This window comes from Lolium perenne, chromosome 5, assembly GCF_019359855.2.
Source record: "Lolium perenne isolate Kyuss_39 chromosome 5, Kyuss_2.0, whole genome shotgun sequence".
In the NCBI taxonomy this organism is placed as follows: Eukaryota; Viridiplantae; Streptophyta; class Magnoliopsida; order Poales; family Poaceae; genus Lolium; species Lolium perenne.
In genome coordinates this window covers 53,182,954-53,204,141 of record NC_067248.2, presented here as the reverse complement: position 1 = coordinate 53,204,141, position 21,188 = coordinate 53,182,954, and the positions used below count along the sequence as shown (strand labels likewise).

The 21,188-nt window shown below is 40.6% G+C and overlaps 1 protein-coding gene across 1 annotated transcript; it reads left to right on the top strand.

The window, feature by feature from the left end:
- The first annotated feature begins 3,054 nt into the window (after positions 1-3,054).
- On the top strand, positions 3,055-17,505 carry LOC127299190 (vacuolar protein-sorting-associated protein 33 homolog). Its single transcript, XM_051329118.2, has 23 exons — positions 3,055-3,159; positions 3,588-3,660; positions 3,748-3,787; positions 3,873-3,953; positions 4,110-4,304; positions 5,516-5,626; positions 5,704-5,769; positions 6,061-6,168; positions 6,253-6,297; positions 6,585-6,641; positions 8,135-8,229; positions 8,691-8,742; positions 8,880-8,939; positions 9,469-9,531; positions 9,601-9,707; positions 13,472-13,600; positions 14,101-14,182; positions 14,323-14,393; positions 14,944-15,027; positions 16,202-16,259; positions 16,347-16,414; positions 17,028-17,115; positions 17,226-17,505. Exons 2-23 carry the CDS (start codon positions 3,608-3,610, stop codon positions 17,325-17,327), a joined length of 1,815 nt encoding a protein of 604 aa, XP_051185078.1. The 5' UTR covers positions 3,055-3,159; positions 3,588-3,607; the 3' UTR covers positions 17,328-17,505.
- The last annotated feature ends 3,683 nt before the right edge of the window (positions 17,506-21,188 follow it).

The following is a 21,188-nucleotide window of genomic DNA, read 5'->3' as shown; positions in this document are numbered from 1 at the left end:
AAAAAACTGTGTATCTGTGTTTTAAAAAATCATCACAATTATTTCATGAATACATTCACATGTCCTGAATATTCTATTTCATGAATACATTCACATGTCCTGAATATTCTTGTGAAGTTTCGGTAGAAATTGCATTGTATTTTAAGCTATAGAAAAAATTAAATTTGTTGCTACGTATAGGGGTAGATATTTGTCAGAAATTTATATTTTTTGGATAGCTCAAAATACAACATATTTTTCTCCAAAATTCATACCGTACATTTAGAATATTTTTATGTATATGAGTATTTAAATTTTTTTTGGAATCCAAAAATTATGATTTTTAAAAATCAGGAGCACGGTGCTAATGTGCCAAAGACACTTTTCGGCGATCATTTGGAATGAATTGTCCTATAGATTCTTAGTTACTACATGCCTTCAGCAGTTGCATCTGCATGCTTGCATTGCAGTAGGACCTGTGTAACTCCAGATAGAGAGAGTTATTATCTTATAAGAGTAGGGAAAAGTCCGGTTTGAACCTGGGTGCATGTGAACCCAGGTTGGAAATGCATTTTTCAAATGTTAAAAAATTCTGAAATAAAAATAACCGGGTACGTACGCATGTTCCATGTGTGCGTAGAAAGTTTTCGCGGAGAAACCACTTTTTTATTTCAGAATCTAAAAAAGACAAAATATGTCACATATATACTGCTATATAGCCCTGCAAAATTTCACTTTTTTGCCGAGACAAAATAAAAGTTTTTTTCGTCAAGAAACTCATGTCCAGGGCACATATTTTAGATCATCTGGGAAATCATTTTGTGTTTTGATTTTTAAAACATGTTTTGACATCACAAACGGAACTTTTCAAAAAGTGGGTTCACATGCCCCCATGTTCCATATATGCAGTCTCATAAGAGTAGGGCATACATACTGTGCACTGAGGTGAAAAACTTAAAACAGATGCGATTTGAGATTTGCCCTTCTCCAGTTACATTTTGCCTCGCTTGATTTTTTTTTTCACGAATTGCGGCACAACGTTGCCAATTCAAAGAAAACGAGTAATGGAAACCAAGCTAGGCGGCCGCTCTCAAGCAGACGCCAACATGCCCTGAATATGCACGTACAACTCATGAAATGCTAAAAAAGGCAACCTCAAGATAAGTAAGCCAGGCAGCGTTGAATATACGAGGGCGATTCTGCTCCTTTCGAACATTTTGCAAGGGATCATACTGGCTCTCCCCTACTGGCTTGCAATGAAGGAATTGAGGGCATTATTGCACCTCAACTGGCAGAGGCGGTTGCTGTCTATCATGAGGGACAAGGGTTATCGAAAGATCATTATAATGTCAGACTCTCTCTCGCTCATTCAACGTATCCTATCTGCGGAGAGGGATCGCTCAGCTGTTGGAATTGTGGTGGGGGATATCAAATGCCTCGCATCAGAGTTCTCTACTGTCGCAGCACACCTTTTAGCTCATAGTAGTGAGTCTACTCTTTTTTTCTTCTTCTTTTGATGTTTTGCCGGAGATGATACGGAAAGAACTTTGTACTGATGTGTGTTAATCAATAAAGCTGCAACATTCTGTAAAAAAAAATTCCATATGTTGTTGATGGTCCGGCCACTGCAAGCTTTTGTTGTGCGTAAGCGCTCCACCCGGAGTCGATGGTGTCATGCGACAAGGATCCAAGGTGATCCTCAAAACCAATTGTGGATGGTGTTCCATGTAGCCACCGTGAATTGGCAGTGTTTAGAGAGGTGAAGGATCCATTCTCGATTGGAAGAGACATAGGGCGAGTAACGGGTGGCTAGGGCTGCCACCTGTGTTGCCCAGACAAGACAACACGGGGGCCTCTTGTATCGCCGAAGCTCCTTGTTTAGACTTTTCTTACACCATAAATATTATTATCTTTACTGGATTTCATATCTAGTCTACCCCAACTTGCTTGGAAAAAAGATTTTGATATTATTGTTATTGTTGTTGTAAGCATTTTTAAGATATTTGAATATTTTTTTTCACATGCAGAGACACTCCTTTTCAAAGCACATGCTATTTTTACAAATGGATGAACATTTCTAGTGTTTGTAGTCTTGGATATTGGTCCAGCCACTTATCTGTAGTATTTTATAACTTTATAACCTATTTGTACTACCGGTGATAATTATTAATAGATCTGTGGACTTTTATATATATATATATTTATTTATCAAATTTATTACATATAATATAACAAAATAATTAAACGCTATAAACAACAAATATGAGCTCCTCAATGGAGTTTCACCGGTTTCTTCCAAAATGAAAAAAAGATTTGCCTAAAGCCCTAAGCAAGGGATAGCTCAACGATGGGTCGATGGGTATGTCACACGTCTACGCGTGGATGAAAATTATAGCTTCCATGCCCTAGTCATGTGTTTCACAAGCTACCACTTGGAGATATTTTCTAGCAGTATTTATGGACAATAGTTTTGTTTGTCTTGGTCCACAATTTTATCTTCGTGGAACTACTTTTGGTTTTTGTTTTTACTAAAACAGAAACCAAAATCATGTACTTTCTCTCTTCTGGCCACGTGTCACTTGCTGAAGTTGGTCCATGTGGGTGAATTGTGGACATGCTACGTAATATTATTTTCCAATTTTTACTTGCTGGTGGTTTAATCTGTTACAGCTTCCACAGTTGGTCAACGTATTAACTGCTCCCTCCGGTTCTTTTACTAAATCTGAGTCAATTAAAAAGAACGGAGGGAGTATTATTTTTTCCAGGGTAATAATAATTATTTTTCTTCATTGAAAGCAGAACTGTCCCTCTAAAAAAACAAAACTGACAGCAGGCCAAAAGACATCCTCCCCAAGGCCCATTTGAAGCGGATGTCTTTTGGGCCTCAACAGCAAAGCGGCCGGCGTCTCAAGCCTTTTCCATGAATCTGGGCCAGGCCAAGCAAAGTTGCCGGGCTGGCTTGTGCTTCTCCACGAAGCTAAGGGGAACTATATTTTATTATGCCGGGCCCACACGCTCTGAACGAAAATCGATTGAGCGCTCGACCCCGTTCGTTCAAGTGACAGCGGCGGCCGGCGGAAACCCTCACGGCGGCTCCCCACGGCGGCCGGAGCAGCGGAAGCGAGGGAGGCTGGCGGCGGGATTCCGGAAACCACGGCGATAACTCCCCCGCGACGCTAGGTATGAACCCCCCTCATCCCGCACGAGAGATTGAGCAAAGCTGACACCGTTTATTCCTGAGGAAAGGCATGGTCACATGGAGTTAAAGTTTCCAAGTTCTATGCGAGTAGAGTAGATGGCAACCAAACATGCTTCGGAATTGGGTCGCGGTCTCGTTTCCATATTTCCACATTGATTTGGGGCTGTCACTCGATTCAATTCCTTGGGTCCAATACTGACGTGCACACAAAAACAGCTAGTAGTCAATTTTGGGATGGCCTGTTAGTTGGCTTTCAGGAGGCTATTGATCCTCAATTACTTCACTGAGCATTGCTGCGAAGACCACGTTTACTATGATTTCCAGTTCTATATTCCGCGACACTTCGTTACTGTAGCTTCTTTCTGTTAAGTTGGCTAATAGTTTACGCGTTTGTGAAATAAATATGAAGGTGTTGATTGATTGGGGCAAATGGCCCAGATCCCTAACCTCGACAACTCCCCGCTCAATCTCAATGCGCTCAGGTCTCGTATCCTGAACCCACTCGCCTCCTGTCTTTCCCTCTAAATCTTTGACCCGTGCTCAAAATCTGTTTCAACCCTTGCTTGCAGGGAGCAGTCACGGAAGGACCTACTTAACATAGTTAAGAGTGTACGTTGCTCCTCCTGCAGTCCCCGCTGCGATCTTCTGTACTCGTGTTGGCACTCAAGAGTCTGAATCCCTTCTTGTGTATCAGATTACAGGGAACAAGTGTCTGGTCATTGATCCCAAGCTCGCGGGTACCCTCTCGCTGATCCTGCAGACCTCGGTGCTCAAGGTTTGACCACTATCTGCTGCCACTAGCCGATATCTTCCCTGTCTCTGTCTAATAATGTGTTAATAGATGACTTTGAACATTGGTGTTGCAACATGATAAAGCCATTGCGTAGTTACCTTCTCTGATTCAACTTTTATTGGCTCGGACATTGATCAGGAATATGGCGCCGAGCTGCGGATTCTCTCTGCTGACCCTCTGCAGACGGGGTGCTCCAAAGTGGTGTATCTTGTTCGCTCGCAACCCAACTACATGAAACTTGTTGCAAATCAAATGAAGAATGATGAAGCCAGAGGGCTACAGAGGGATTATTTTCTGTATTTCGTACCATGCCGTACAATTGCCTGTGAGAAGGTATATCTTAGTTTTTGCACATTTAACTTTTACTCACGTATCTGCATGTTCTATACTTCTATCTCCCTAGTTCTTAGCCCGTTAGGTTACTGTTAAACAGCAAAGTATGCGTTCTTTGTATTGAAACGTTGATACGTCAGGCATCAAGCCTTGTTTCAAAAATATGCCAGGCATCAACTGTGCATGTGTTCTTTGTATAATTGCTTATTTTGCTTCCCAAATATTTATGTTAGGTTTAAGAACTAATGTACCTTCTTGAACTAGAATGTGCCTTTCATTCTGCTAGGCTGCTGCATGGTAATTAATGCATACATGCAGCTTTGTCCATACCAATGATATGCCCAGTAGTTACTGTAGGTTGGAATTTTTTTACTGATTATTCATATGAATACTTTCATATCACAGTTCAAATGAGCTTCTCTAAGGTTTCAGCTTGCCTGCCACCTACTTAAAGATGGGGCCCTTTGCAGTAATTCGTGCGCCCATTGGCTGTGTGCTGTTTTCACAATTAGAATCAAGAAGCTTGAGCTATGCATTTACAGTTGCTCGTAATGCTGTTTATGATCCTACTATTTCTATCAGATTCTCCTGAATGTTATCACTGTTATTTCATATGTATAAAGGAGAATATCTGATTTGACAACCAAAAGAGGATCCAGGGATGCTAAGTTGCTAACTATTGTTACTTATTTAAAATAGATAAAGTTAAACTTATATTTTGTGAAATCCCCAGAAATGTCATATATATATGCAATGCATATCTACCACATATCCAACTTTGAACAGCAAGGACAATCATAAATTCGTAATTTTATAACTCAATGTGGATTTTTTTTTATAGTTGTAATATTCATTGAGGAAGAATTGTTTAGAAATTAGCAAATAGATCATTAATAGTCCATATGAATATATTATACTATGTCATAATTTTATTTGTCAAAAATAGCAGTATTGTTTGAAGGTATATTAATAATAGTGTGGGGATAGATTACGTGTCAACTTCAGCTGTCTTATTGTTTTGGATAAGCTACATATCTTTTGTCATATTAGTAATATTATTCTTGTGAATTTTGCTTCCCCTTCCCTCATGGATGTTTGAACAAACACTTAGTTATTGCACTCAGAATTTTGTGAGCTAGGATTTATAATCAATGAAATCCCTCAACAAGGCATCTTCAAAAAATATTCGTTGTTTGTTTTTGTTCCCACAGATTCTGGAGGAAGAGAAAGTTCATCAAAAGTTAACGATTGGAGAATATCCCTTGTATCTAGTTCCGTTGGATGAGGATGTCCTTTCTTTTGAGCTTGAATATTCCTTGCAGGTACTTCTATATATTTGGTGTAGCATTTTTTTTTTAAAAAGTGTATTGGTTGTCATTGGAGCATTTATGATATCCAGGAATGTCTTATTGAAGGAGATACGAGCTCTGTCTGGCACGTTGCAAAAGCCATTCATAAGTTAGAGGTATGCATGTCTTCCCATCGTGTGTTTGTTAAGTTTTGTACTCGAGATGAGGATTAGTACATTCAGGATGCAATGGTTGTTGCCTGAAGTTTTTTTATGGACAGACCATGTTGTTATTTACAACTACTAATCTTGCATGTATTACTTATCAACTTTACATCTGCAATCTCACAAGTTCCCTTACACAATCTTTCATTAACTAGAAGGTCTAACCTTATTTTAATGTGGGATACTGATTTCCATAAAATTCTTTAAGTGATGCACTTACAGGTAGTACTCTTTCTTTTCCAGTTTGCCTTTGGAGTTATCCCCAATATTAGGGCCAAGGGTGTAGCATCAACCAAAGCTACAGAGTTGCTGAACAATATGCAACTAGAAGATCCTGTCAACATGGATAATGTAATGCCAATTTATTTCAAGATTTTGTTACTCGGATCTCTAAATTCAGCTGATCGCCTAAATTTTTCTCTGTGTTGCTTTTAGATGGGGATGGCAGAGATTGACACCCTCATTTTGCTAGACAGAGAGGTAATTTTGCTGTTGTACACTATGTCATAATTTCTTGCTTTTCTCGGCATGTACTCCCCTCTGTTGTAAAATAAATGTCACAACTTTATCTAGATATGGATGTATCTATAACTAAAATGCATCTAGATACATCCGTATCATGTTTTAGAACGGAGGTAGTATGAACTTTTGACTTATGTTTCTTCGAAGTGATAAAATGATAATAACATTATAGCGGTGTTAGATATTAGTGTGTGATACTTTGGTTCTGATGTGTCCTGCTATTGTCTCTTCTTTTAATCATTCAGGTGGATATGGTGACACCAATGTGTTCTCAGTTGACATATGAAGGTCTATTAGACGAGGTAGGCCATGAAGTTCTGAATACTGGCATTACTCAGAAGTCGCAAGTGTTGATCTGCTAGCTTCCTCTGTTGAACATTAATTGACATACTAGTATTGTTCATCAACAGTAGTACAAATATCCCTAAAAGTAATAAAAATTACAAATAGGTACTTGGACCACCTAGCGATGACTACAGACACTAGCGCAAGTCAAAGACGCGCCGCCGTCCTCGCCCATCCATCACCGGAGCCGGGCAAAGATTGTCGTAGTAGAGCTTGTTGTAGTAGACAGATATGAAGTCGTCATGGTAAGGCCTGAAAGGACCAACACACCAGAGCAGCAACCATCGCCAATGATGACTTACAGTAGTGTATGCTTGTAATGTGCCACATAAAACTTACAGTAGTATATGCTTGTAATGTGCCACATAAAACTTTGCTTGTGACATCAATGGTGTTGGGTCCTTGAGCCTTCATGTTTACTGCCCCAGTTCGAAACTAGATGTCATTTACAATGCATGCACTCAAACTGCTGTGAATTTGACCGCTAATATAATTATATATACACTGAAGTGTTTAGATTAGCCTTACAAATATAATACTCCCTCCAATCCGAATTAATTTACCCAAGGATGTATCTAGACGTGTTTGTTGATTAGATACATCTGTGTCTAGACAAAATAGAGTTAGTTAATATGAATCGGAGGGAGTAGTGTAGATTTCTATGTCGAAGTTTTTTTTTTTTGGAATATTGTGGTCAAAGCTGTATATTGTACTACCTATGCCTGAAATATCTACCCTGGAATGGAGATGGTACAAGTACAACACATTATATTGTTCTAATAAATTACTCCCTCCAATCAATTTAGTCCAAATTTGAACTAAAGCTCCGACACTTAGCATTGATCGGAGGGAGTACTGTTTTTTTTATCATTCAAAGGTGATGCATACTGGAGTTGAGCATTGTGCAGAATGTCGCATGCTGCCTGAACTATCTGTGATAGTATTTAGCTGTTAACTAGTGTGCAACTTGCTTCTGGTTGTTGTCTTGAGTAGGGGATGTGAAATTCTTGTAGATAATTCCCCTATTTAATATCTTATCTGCCTTTGCTAGGTTATATGTGTTGCAAGGATAGCAATGATCTTGTTAGATTTAATTTGTATTACTAAAGAGCAGGGTGTAATGATATTCTGGTGAATGGTGAACTCACTAATCTTAGGCCAACTGGAAATACATATGTTGCCACATACTTACACATGTTCTTTGCAGTAGAGTGTTATTGCTTCTGATTTTAGCTATGTGGCTGGGTTGGTCTCCTTTTTTTTTTCTGTTTCTATTCATTTGAGGGCATCATTCACTAACCCAGGTGTATCCTCAGTGCATGGATGACTGTGTTGCAATGTTTTCATTTCCTAAATCAATGCAACGGAAATGAACAGAATTTCTACCATTCCAACACTGTGCGTAACTAGTAGCTTCAATTGAATAATGCGGTTATGTTTTATTTCACAGTTATTGGAAATTCAGAACGGAACTGTGGAAGTTGATGCCAGCATTATGGGGGTCCAACAAGATGGAAAAAAGGTCAAGGTTCCACTCAATTCAAGGTAACTACCTCTATCCCGCACCAAAAAAAAGGCAACTATCTCTAGTAGGAGTATGTGCTATCTGGCAAAGCAAAAAAAATAAAAAATCTGCATCCATATTTTGGAAGTACATTTCTATTAATATGTTGTGTTCCTGTAGATACGCTGTGTGTGTATACATTTTTGCCTCTGCAAGAATTGTTGCTTTGCTATTTGGAAGCTTCCTGATATACATTTGTATATTGGTATTGTCATCCCAGTATTGGTTTCCTTCTTTTTACTGCATCTCTGATGACCCAGATTTCGTATATCTGCTAATACATTTTTTCCACACTTAAGAATGAAGCTTCCCTAATCTGCATCAAACCCCTTTAGATTGCAAGTTATTTGTGTGCAATGTTCTGTAGATAAGCATGCATTTTCTGTGAAATATGTGCTGGATGTAGAGATACAAATTTATGTCGCTGTTCTTCTCTTTTCAGTGATAAGTTGTACAAGGAGATTCGAGACCTCAACTTGCCTGTTGCAGTTCAGGTTCACTCCACTGGCCCCTTGTTCTCTTAATGTGAATGAGCTTTGCACTAACATTGTTGTTATTGTTTTGCTTGCTATGTGCAAGTTTCCATAATTTAAATCATGTTTTGGTCATCAAAAAATTGTTTTGACTGCAGGTTGTGCACCAAAAAGCAACATCTATTCAGCAAGATTATGCAGAAGTAAAATCCACAAATGTAAGTAAAAGAATTAAGTTTTGCACCAAGTTATGTATTCTTCAGAATGTATTGTTCTCTAATATGTACATGTAATGATGTACATATGTCAACTAGGCCCATCGAGTATTAGGTTACACCCATGTTATCCATGAATCCTGTATAAATATAACTACGGTAATAGAATACAATGCATATAGCTGTGATTTCCTTCTCTTTCCCAAAATCTAGCACGGTATAAACTCAGAGGACATGTCTGACATATACCTGACATAATGTTCTCGTTGGTGGTGGTGTTTGATGTAGAGAGTCTGGTGGTGCTTGATTTTACATTTTTGGGTAAGGAGTGATGAAAGAAGTGTTAGGATAAAATTATTTCCTTTCTGAGAACTGACTACTTCGGATCACTCACTAGGGAACTTGGCTGTTTAGCATTTAAAGTATCTGCACGTGTATCCCAGTTTTGCATAATGATATGATGTTCATCTTAGCGAAAGTTAGTTATCTTTTTAGATTGCGTGGAAGTTATTTACATATTTTTCATAAACAGACACAGTCGGTTTCTGAGCTGAAGGATTTTGTGAAGAGGTTAAACTCGCTGCCGGAGATAACTGTGAGTTATTTAAATACCTTGTTTTGTTCCCCCCTGCTTCCACTAACTATGGCACATTCAATGATTCAGCGGCATGTTAATTTGGCACAACATTTGCAATCATCTGCGACAAAACGCTCATTTTTTGCCCGAGTCGAGATTGAACAAATAATACGGGAGGTGGAGAACTATGAAACGTGAGTTTGTCATAGAAACTTCTCCTTCAGTTTTCTTTTAGTTACTTTAGCATGCCTTTATTATAGTTTATTACTCTCTCTCTCTCTCTCTCTCTCTCTCTCTCTCTCTCTCTCTCTCTCTCTCTGTGTGTTCAATGTTCCTTAAGTTGTCTCATTTATTGAAAGCAATACTTTTTGTATGCTTGCTTCTATTGGATAGTACATTTTACATCCTGAACTTTTGTGCTTTAGTCACTTTAACCCTCTTAGCTACTTAAGCATGTATTCTACCATCTAAACTCTCGATACCAAATCAAATACCACTGCATTGTCAAATTTTAAGGCCATTCCGTCATGGGGCCTGACATGGATGATTTTTTTGCAAATTAGCAAGTTGAACTTGCCAAGTTCCATGATTAAAAAAGGGTGTTTCCCTTGCCACCGAGTAAGATTTTGTGTTCCCTGTATGTGATATGATGGTTAGATCATAACTGAAATATCCAATGCCCGGAGTAGCGACCGCCCAGATGGGTTGGGGATGAGTAGAAGACTAGAGGTGAGAGACACAAAAGTTGAGTAAGAAGACTGGATAATCTTATTCCTTGAATAATTAAAATACAAATGCCTCCCTTTGGTACAGCTGGCTTGGGATCTAACCTATCTACAACTGATTGATAACTTTCTACAGTTAGTTTATAGTTGCTACTACCCCCCGTGGCGCATCCAACTAGCCAGAAGAGGGCAGATGTACTGTTGCCAACCAGCATTCTCATCTCGAGTGAACTGCATGTCCAGGTCCCACGAAGGGGTGGAGAGGGTTGGATCACATCCTCTAGAGGCTCGTCAGTCAAGGTCTGGGATACCTAGGCCACCAAATTGAAAGTGGATGACACATCTTAATCTAGGTGACAGAAACAGTGGCCGCCCAGTGAGGCGCTTTGCCTGTCCAAAGGAAGCCCTGCAAGATCGCTTCTGACTACTACCTCTGGACTTAATTAATTGACGCCACCCTCTCCCTAATGACATGCATGGACAGGTCTCCCGCGTCGATTAAATCCGACTGGAGGGAGTATATTTCAAAGCCCTGATACCATAAGCGAGGTGCAGTTGCCAAGAACGCTATACTCATCCAAAGGAAGCCGTGAAGATCTTGTCAACTTGCTTCTAAATCATCTTGTAAAACCCTGAGACCATAAGAGCGTAGTTGCCCAAACCGACTTGACCAAGCTAAGGTGCTGACCTTTGATATCATGGACGCTTGCCACATGGGTGGATGATCGGCGATCTTGTCAACGAGAGGTTTATGGCTTCTGAATCGCGAGGGGAATCCCTAGCTACTTGATCATGTAATCTTCTCGCTCTCAACATGACCAAGCTTATGCAGCAGGTTGCATAGTGCGCGCTGCTTGGAGTTGAGGACTACGTCCTGACTGACTGGTGATGGGGCGACTAAGCCTCGGCTGAAAATCCAACTCCAGTTGACAGAAGCCTCATCAGTGGGATCTGCAGGAGCACTGTTCCGCACGGAATTCTCATAGGGTGCTATCTGTACCACCATTTGCATATCAGCCGGCGCAGTCGTCCTGCGCCTAGGTCCTCTCTTGGTTTCTCCTCTTTTTGCCACCTCCTTCGATTTCCCAGGCGGGGAGAGACGTCACCCATGACGATACCTGGTTGTGCAAGACCCCAGCAGGTCCCAAAGAGCGTCAGCGTTTCCACCGGGTCCGGACAGCCGGGAGTTGAACCCGAGCCGCAGCGCGGCCGTACTCTGGGTCATGGATAAGGAGAGCGCAGAGGTGGCTCCCAATTCCCGGAGAAACCACCAACGCAAACGGGTACGGCCATTTCTTCCGCCGGTGGCGGCTCACGGATTCCAGGACATGGATGTCTTTTGGCCGAGTCAACACACACCATGCTGATACCCATGTCGGCCCTACTCCAGGTAAGATGGTTTAACCTCTCTGCCCAGCGCGGTGGTGACAGGACCGGCTCTGCTGCATCCCATGTTAGCCGGGAGCCTCTCCATGTTGACGTGGACATGCAGCCCGCTAGCCGTCAAGTGGCTACGGCGCGACCATGGCATGAGCTACAACCTGAAGAACAGCGTTTGCACGAATTCCTGGAGAAGAACACGGTTCCGGACAGCAGGGTCAGAGTAATAGATTAGGAAATCTTCCGGCTGGTGTAGGTGCACCTAGAATGTCCCCACCGACAAGGGTTCAATGCTGCACACATGCTTTTCTTAAAAAAAAAGGCATCTCTCTCTCTGTCAGTATGAGGATGTACTTGGTAATTCCCTGCCCTTGGTGAGCTGGCAGAGTTACTCCTCCAGCACCACTCCCTAACATCAACTAGTCCATGCATTTTGCTTTTGCCTCATCTCGGTGCTTGTCTTTGCGCAAGTCCTAACCCTCCCTTGTAAGCTTTGTCGCTACCCCGGCGCTGTCAGTTTGTAGCACCACCTGTGACACCTCAACCTCTTGAGTTAAGCACAAAGCCCTTCTGCAGGCCAGCAGCTCTGCACCCTCTGCATCTGAAACTGGGGAAAAAATGGCCCGCTCCGGTGACGAAGCCTCCATGGTGGTCTTTGGGTACCACACCCGCCCCTCCTGTTCCGTCTGCTAGGTTATAGGATCCATCCGCGTTGGCTTTACACCAATTCATCTCCGGAGGGAGCCAGTGCTCCTTCTGCTTTGTGGACGTCACCGGCGTGATCGCATGGAGATTTTGCCACTCTTCTGTGCCAGCAATTGTTTTCCGAGCCACCGCCTTCGGATCCAGCAGGTTCTTCGACTCTCTTGCGTCATTTCTCATCTGCCACATATTATATAAAACATCGTTAACATCCAGGTTGCCTGGTCCTCTTTACTTTTGCCAATCCGTCCATCAGCCAGCTCTTCAATTCAGCATGACACCTTAAAAGCTTCAGTGAAGCCTCCAGATCCTCCTTGATATGATCTTTGAGGTACTGCCACGCCGAGATTGAGTGAGGACATTTCCAAAAGCGGTGAACTAAGCTTTCCAATGCTGCCTTTGATTTTCCGACGATGTAGCTCAGTTCCCACTGCTAGTTCGTTCTCGACCAGTCTCCAGAAATGTACCTTCATCTTATTTGGAGTATTGCCATCCCAGATCCAGAGCCATCCCTTATGATTATCGGACGACCTGGAAGATTCAGCACACCTTCTAGCGAGGTTCTTCTGGTTAACAGCCAAGTGATATGCAGACTTGACCGAAAACAGTCCGTTCTTTCTAAAATTCCATGCCAAAACGTCCTCAGACCCTGCCGTGCACACTAGTGTGCGAAGTATATCCTGTGCATCAGGATCATGGAATTATTGGCGTAGTTTATCTTTATCCCAGGCTCCACCACTTGCCATCAGGAACTCATTGACTGTTCCTGGGCATTCTTCCTCCTTGTGGCCTAATGGACGCTGCACACCAGTTCTTGGAGTCCAATTGGTTTTCCATACTGATATTTTGGAGCCGTCTCCAATGCGCCATATCAGTCCAATGCTCAATAGATCTTTGCCATGGATGATTCCACGCCATGCATAGGAGTCTCCTTTAGGACATGTGACCTGCAGGAAGTCACTGTTTGCACATCTAGTTTTTAGGAGTGGCACTAGTTTTATCTGTATGGTAGAGGGCACTGTTGGTATTTTGTTTACTGAAGTTCATTCTAAGTTTTTTGCTTTTAGATTTTAGGATATCACAAATATGAATCAAGCTATCAAGTAGTTCTCTTTGATTTTATGTTGAAATATTAACTAAGCTAACCACAGCCCCAGGTGCTTCGAGTACATAGAAGACATAATACAGAAGCAAGAACCTATTGAAACTGTTCTTCGCCTTCTAGTGTTATTTTCCCTTACAAATGCTGGGTTGCCAAAGAAGATTTTTGACTACTTAAGGTATTCTTATATTTCATCATAAAGTACTGTATTTCTGAGATTTTCCGTGGTTGCTTTTGTGTTAAAATGCCGTATTAATTTTCAGCTTACAGATTTGCAACATGCAAGACATGTTATAGCTATATAATTAATGTTGATAGGCTCATGGTTTTCTGTAGTACTTAAGACTTGAGGCCATGGATTGATCATTTTAACATATTCTCCTGGTTAAATTTTGCGGCATTGACCGTAACCTGTTTTAGTTACATTTGAATTTATGAATGCAGAAGAAGAGCTGCCATTTTACAGTACCTACTAGGAAGGTGGAAAAATGCACTTTGGCATTTTATGCTTGTTGCACTAAGTGTTCCCAACACCATATTGATGTTATTTTAATGGATGTATATTAGGAGTTTGTGTTGTGCATTTCGTCAAACATCCCTTTTGCCGCTTCCAGCATGTTGTCGATTTTTCACGTAACCTCTATCCTCATCTTCTATCCATTTTCTGCTATTTGCTAGGCGGGAAATACTGCATAGTTATGGCTTTGAGCATATGCCCTTGTTATACAATCTGGAAAAAGCTGGCCTTGTTAAGAGGCAGGTTAGTCAAAGTAGCTTCTCGATGAACTAGGTTTTCGTTTTCTTTCAGAGCCTTCAGTTGCTCCTCACTGGTGTTTTATCTTTTTTTTATTCCAGTTCTTTTCACATCAATTTTTTATAATATAATATCATATTTTTCAGGAATCGAGGAGTAATTGGGTTGGTATTAGCAGAGCTCTGCAGCTTATAGTTGATATAAAGGATCCTGAAAAGTATTTACTGACCGCTAAGACTTCATATTTACTTTGATTTTTTTACTTGCATAATATTATGCCAAATTACTCTCCACAAATTTTTCATCTTTATGAAGTGTAATTTTAGTAATGTAATTACGGTTTAATCTCTGTTCATTTTCATAATTGCTAGTTAACTTTTGTTCTTAAAAAGTTAGTCGCATTGATCTGGAAGTGACTTTGACTCTTTGATATATACCCAAATTGTTTCTTGGAGTCTTCAATTGTTTTGAGATGCAAAATAATTTCTCATTTTTAGTCGATTCAGTAAAAAATTGGCATAGAAGAAGAAAATTGCTAATTTTCATAATTCCAATGAAAGTTCATTGATATTTTGTGTGTGTTTGGATGTTGGAAGCGTGTTTTTCTTCCCCTCATCATGGTATGCATAATATTTGAAGCACTACTGCGAGCATGCATGGTTTTGATTGTTGTGCTTTTGTAACCAAGTTTCCATGCTTACCTGTGATCCCGAGTTGTCTTGTCATGCTAACAACTACGACTTACATGTTCCTATTTTCAATTTCAGGCCTCCTGATGATATATCGTACATCTTTTCTGGATATGCACCTCTTAGTATTCGCCTTGTTCAGCATGCAGTGAGGTCTGGATGGTAAGTGTATCCCGTCAGTTTATTTTGAAGGCTTTATTCATGTTGTAGCAGGGGCGGAGCCAGGAATTGAACATAGGGGGGTTAGGTTGAAAACATTAAAAAAAATCGCAGCCTGTTGTACACAGGAAATAGGCCTAACCAAGAAATTTTAAGTAATTTTCATGTGATACATCTTCATTCTATAATCTGGAGGCTAATTGAACATGAATTGCCACTTGGCAATGATAACATACCCGTACAAAGCAATCAGATGAAAAACACTCATATTTTTTACCATCAACTGATGAAGAAAAGTGTTTTTCCAACCATTTTAATTGAATCAACAAACAAATAATTGTACAAAATAGAGGGCTAGCGGTACTTTTTTTTTCTCAAAAACACCTGACTAGTAAATTGATGCATTGACATAGTGCATGCTGGTATACTAATGAACTAGACTGCTAAGGTCATAATCTGTCCATAAAAAAACTAGTTATTAGCAATAGCCCGTTATAGCGGCGTTCCTTAAAGACTGACTGACCAAGAGGTTGAGTTGATCGGGATCGACATACTTGCTGCCGCCACAGCTCCCCGGAAGGATACAAAATTGAGCTGCTACCACGGTGACAGCGCCTGGCGTCTGTGTCCTGATCCGAGTGACTTTTGGTGGCTGGCGCCCGGTGAGGCAAAACAATGACTCAGTGAGTGGCGGCAGCCAGATCAATCTGATTGACGGGCAAAATCTCTATTAGTTCGGAAACAAAATCTCTATCTTGGTACTGAGTTAAGAAAGTAGATGTTAGTTCCATATGATTTTGTTAAAATTTTCCCTTTTCTGCACATATGGTGGTAACAAAATCAGCTCACTGTGGGAAGGGACGGTGTTCCTTTTGTCTTTGCACCCTGTGTCATTCTCGAATGATATTCTGCGCAATAGGAAAGTGACTTCAGTTCCCTTAGAATTGTTTTTGTTCATTCGTAGTTATTTGTTTACTAATATATCTGACCAAAAAAAGTTTGCGGTGTCAGTTGATTTATCTGTGTACCGCTTCTCTTCACAACAAGTCGTGTTTACTTCCTTATCTAGGATGTTATGTTGAGCAAATGGTTTGCTTGAATGTCCTTAATTAAAGGGTTAGAAGGTGTCATATATTTTGATTTTTTTCCTGATATTAACTTGTGCGCCACTGTCCAGGCAACCTATTGAAGAACCGTTAAAGTTATTGCCAGGTCCTCATCTGGATTTGAAAAGAGTGAGTGGATATTGTGTATGTCGAGGTTCAGTTTTTGGGGAAGCAGAATTTTTTTTCTTAAGATATTGATCTAATTTACTCCTATAGGGTGTTTCGTCCATTAGTTCTTCATTGGAAGTATTCCCAGGTTCCGTGGGACAACAGAGTCCTGACCGGTAAATTTCCTTGGTATTAACTCTTGTTGCCACATTTTTGGAATGCTAGAAGTGGAGAAGGATCTGGTTACCCCAATCATGTGTGCTTCATGAACTTGCTCGGAGAATAGGTGGTGGTGTTGTTTGTTGAATTGAATATCCTATTTCCTATGTTATTTCATGATCTTATATTTCTAGAGAGCAGATGTTTGTGCTGTGCGGAAAGGCAGACTGTCAAAATTGTGGACCACATGGTTTGACCCCAAGCTATATGATTTGCCTGAAATGCACGAGTTTAGTTCAACCTTTTGGACCATTAGACCTTGTGGTTGTGAGGATTGAAAGTAACCGTGAGCAATGCGATAATTGGTAGAGCACACGGAAGAACATGAGATGTAAAACTTGTGAGATAAGTAAGACAAAGGGGAAGTATCATTTGACATTGTATCGCCTATGACTAATGTTCCATGTAGGAGCCAAGAATCACAGTATTTTCGTTAGTTAATGTACTCTAGTTAGTTTGTGCGAGAATGGCATGACTGGTTTGTTTTGATGTTTTTTCCCCTTTAAAACTGATAGCAGTGACTTTTGAGTTTCTTCACCTGCGTTTATTATAAATGTCTGTTTGTTCTAGGGGTGGTCTTCGCTCCCTTGTTCTGGTTGTATTTATTGGTGGCGTAACATCTGCTGAGATTGCTGCACTTCGATTCCTTAGTGCAAAGGTACTCATTTTTATTTTTTTCCAGATGTTTATAGAAAATGGACTCCAAGGTGTTATAAATTTGGAACATTTTGGACCATGGAAGTTATTTGCGATATCATGTCTCTGCAGGAAGGAATGGGCTACGACTTCCTGGTTGCAACTACAAAGGTTATCACTGGCAACACATTGCTGAGACCAATTATAGCCAGCAGCAAAGAGGGGACGATTTAATTGTCTCTGCTGCGCACATCCTTTTGTGATTGTACAAAGCAATGAACATTGACCCAAGAGGGTTTTCCTTCTTTGATTCTGAGACTGGAAATGTTAAGGCTCGTGCTCTTCTGTTCATCAGACGACTCTTGTTTTTTCTGATACGTGTATATATATCAGTATCTTCTGTAGGACTACAGCTAAATTAGCTACTGCCTTAGTGCTAGCTGCAAGTGCTGCATTCTCGTCTTCGTGCATATACTATATATTTTCATTAAGAGAAAATATCTACCGTATCATGCAGATTGAAACTACACAACCAAAAAACAACCTGCAGTAGCGGAAGGAAATAGTGTCATGACAAATAGCGCGGAAACAAAGTGAGGGTGAGAGGGGGTATGAGTAGCTTCCATATTTTCCGTTACAAGCGGAAAACATGTTCGCATATTTTATCCTTTAGTACTACGGAGTAGTACAGATGAGCAGTACTATGTGACATAACACCGTTATACAAGACTGACTAGGCCTGAATTAGCCTTGTTGCTCAGCACAGGTCCAGAAAGTCCGGCCCATCTCTCGTGTATAAAAGCAGCATACACTCTTTTTTTCAAGAAAACAACAGGACTCTGGTGTGGGCATTTATTAATTTCAAACTCAAGTTACATCCTCTATCAGTTTAGCAAGAATAAAGCTAGGTGGGTCATCAAGCCAATTACAAGAAAGATTATCACTAAACCAAGCCTTTAGCTAATTCATGCGCCACTCCGTTTGCTTCCCTCGAACAGTGTTGAGAATTGACCATTCCAATCATCGTTGCTATATTGATACAATCCGCAAACACCATAGAAGATTCACCCCACCACGACTCTTCTCCCATACAAGCTTGAACAGTTTCAATTGGATTCCGCCAGAACATTGTTGCACATGAGCCTGTTAGCGAGGGCCAATCCCTCTCTCATCGCGATGACTTCGACAGCAACCGCCGATGCAATATTTGGCAAAAAGAGTGTAGCCGAGCCAATAAAGCGCGATTCGAATTCTCGCACGACCGCCCCTGCAGAACCTGCATGGGAATCAAGATGAAAGGAACCGTCGACATTAAGCTTGACTTGTCTAGGTTCAGGTCTTCTCTACTTCTGTAATGGAGCATTTGGTTTCGTCATTGCCTTGGCATCATTAGTGGTAATCATCAGTACTGAAATTTTGCACTGGGCACATCGTAGGCATGTTCTCGTTATGAGTTCATCTTCACCGTATCCACCAGAGATACCAAGACGCCACAGTTACCGTCTCACTAACAGCGATGTTAAATCCTGGAGAGTGCTTGCTTTCCTCCTGAAAATAGATTCCAGGACCGCAGATCCAACTCGATCGGTCTTCTGCCATTGCATCTTCCACTAATGAATTCAATCCCAGAGATTCCCACATAGATTTAGCAGTTAGGGCAACTGAATAAAAGATGTCGAATATCTTCAGCCTCCAGGCCACATATCGGGCATCCTCCACTTGTTCCTATATATCTATTCACCATGATGGACTTAAGGGGAAGAATATCATGTAAAGCCCGCCACACAAATATTTTTCCTTCGCTAGGAACCTTCAACTTCCAGATAGCTTTCCAAACCGGTTTATTTACTGATGATCCGGACAAAGCTAACTGCGATGCTTTAGTGCCGAATTGAAATCTCCACTAGATATGATAGCCGTATTTAACTGTGTACCTCCCATGCTTAGTCAAGTTCCAAGCAATAAAATCCTCAAACCCATTGTTTTGGATTGGTATCTCTAAGATCCGGTTAATTAACATCAACACAGAAGAAAAGTTTATTAAGAAGTACCTCGTCCCATCTTCCTGTAACCGGGCTAATCAATTCTGAAACTTTTGTGTAGACTACATCACCTCTTGGTGGGATAATTTTTCTATCAGGGGTAGAAGGAATCCATGGATCGGTATAAATATTTATATTTTCACCCTTGCCAACCCTCCAAATGTAACCTCTTTAAAAAGTTGTCAATCCAGCCACTATACCTTGCCATGTGAAGGAAGAGCCCACTTCTGGTCCAGCCTTTAAGATATCTCCATGTGGGCAATATTTTGCACGTAGAACACATAAACACTCTGGCTCATTAGTAAGTCTCCAAACCTATTTTGCAAGCATAGCCAAGTTAAAGGAGTGGAAATCTCTAAAACCCATACCTCCCTCACTCTTAGGATAGCAAAGTTTCCACCACACCAATCAGTGCATCTTTTTTACTATTCTCATAATCTCCCCACCAAAATTGTGATATAGCATCACTCATTCTTTTGCAGACCCCTATGGGTATTTGAAATACAGACATGGCATACACTAGAATGGCTTGAGCCACTGCTTTTAGAAGAATTTCCTTTCCTCCTAATAGAGAGTTGTTTTTTTTCCTTCCATCTATTAATCCTTTGAATAATTCTCTCAAAAAAGTGAACAAAGCAACCACTCCTACCAGTCTCCACAATTGCAGGTAATCCCAAATATTTATCAGATAGCGCTTATGTATCAATATGAAGAGCTTCACATATTTCGAAGCAGCTTACACTCTTTAGGCTACTAAGAAAAAAGAGTAGCTCGCGCTCCGGGACTCCCCTGTTAGATGCCTAGAGCAACTCTAGCAGGTACCAGATATCCAAAATCAGATATCTGGGATCACGTACCCTAGTACGCGTTTAGGGTTTGGAAAATCCACGGCCCATAACATATACCTAAACTAGAATTGGATAATTTTGAAAACCTTCATATCTTCTCCACACTGAACTGGGATTGGGTACCCCCTGATATGCGTTCAGGATTAGATCGATCCAACCATGATGAACATGCATGGTGTCGTGAACGTCGGTGGCCACATCAGGAAACAATTTGGGTCACATTATGCACTAGGGGCAAAAGCATTTTTGTGGGTTCTCAATTAACACCGTTAGTTCCCCAAATAAACCAGAATGTCATAAAATGCAAGGTTTAAAATAGCGCTATTCTTCGCTAATAACATATCGCTAAATGTTATTAATTTTGCTCGCTATCACACTATTTATGAAATAGCATGCTATATCGTGCTAAAATATCATAGCATTATCACACTTTTTTCCCAGCCTATTGGCCCAAAGGCCTGAGCTTTCTTCCTTCAGAAAAGAAAAGGTTTCTTTCTTTTTGTTGTGTTGGTGAACAATAATCTGTTGGTTACTCTTCTAAATCGGAAGATAATATCTCTAATAATGATAATTTTTAATAAATAATGTATGCCATGTTGTTGCCTCGTGAAATGTTGACGTTCGGCTTAAAAAAATTGTAAATTTTTGCTTGTATATGGTTATGTATGTATGGTCGTTTCACTTTGGACTATATCATTTATTTTTTCTGAAATCCTTTATTTGTATGCTATATCTATTATATTTTTCCAAAATTCTATTTAAAGTATTGCACGCTATGAGCACGATATATCGTGCAACGTTTGGGAGAGGCCACCGCTATTTCATTTAGCACGCTATTTTAAACCATGATAAAATATCAAAACTTACACCTAGTGTCAAATAGGGAAGTGCAAAAGCTTTAAGGCTAAATATGGAATCATATTTGGAAGTAGTGTTAAATAAGGAATTCTCGCATAAAAATTATCTAGGCAGGGCCCTCATCGGGTATCTGCACGGGTCACGAAACAAGCTGATCTCGGAAATCGGCCGGAGTTATCCGGTTCTGGTCCATTTCAGGCTGCTAGAGTTGCTCTTATCCATTCATCACAAATGCCGATTTCCACTCATCCTCCGCCGCCCCACCACGATTTGACTCCGTCTTTCTCCTCATTCCTTGAGATCTTTTTGAGCCCCGGCCTTGGCCTCTATATTTTCGAGGTTTGTCG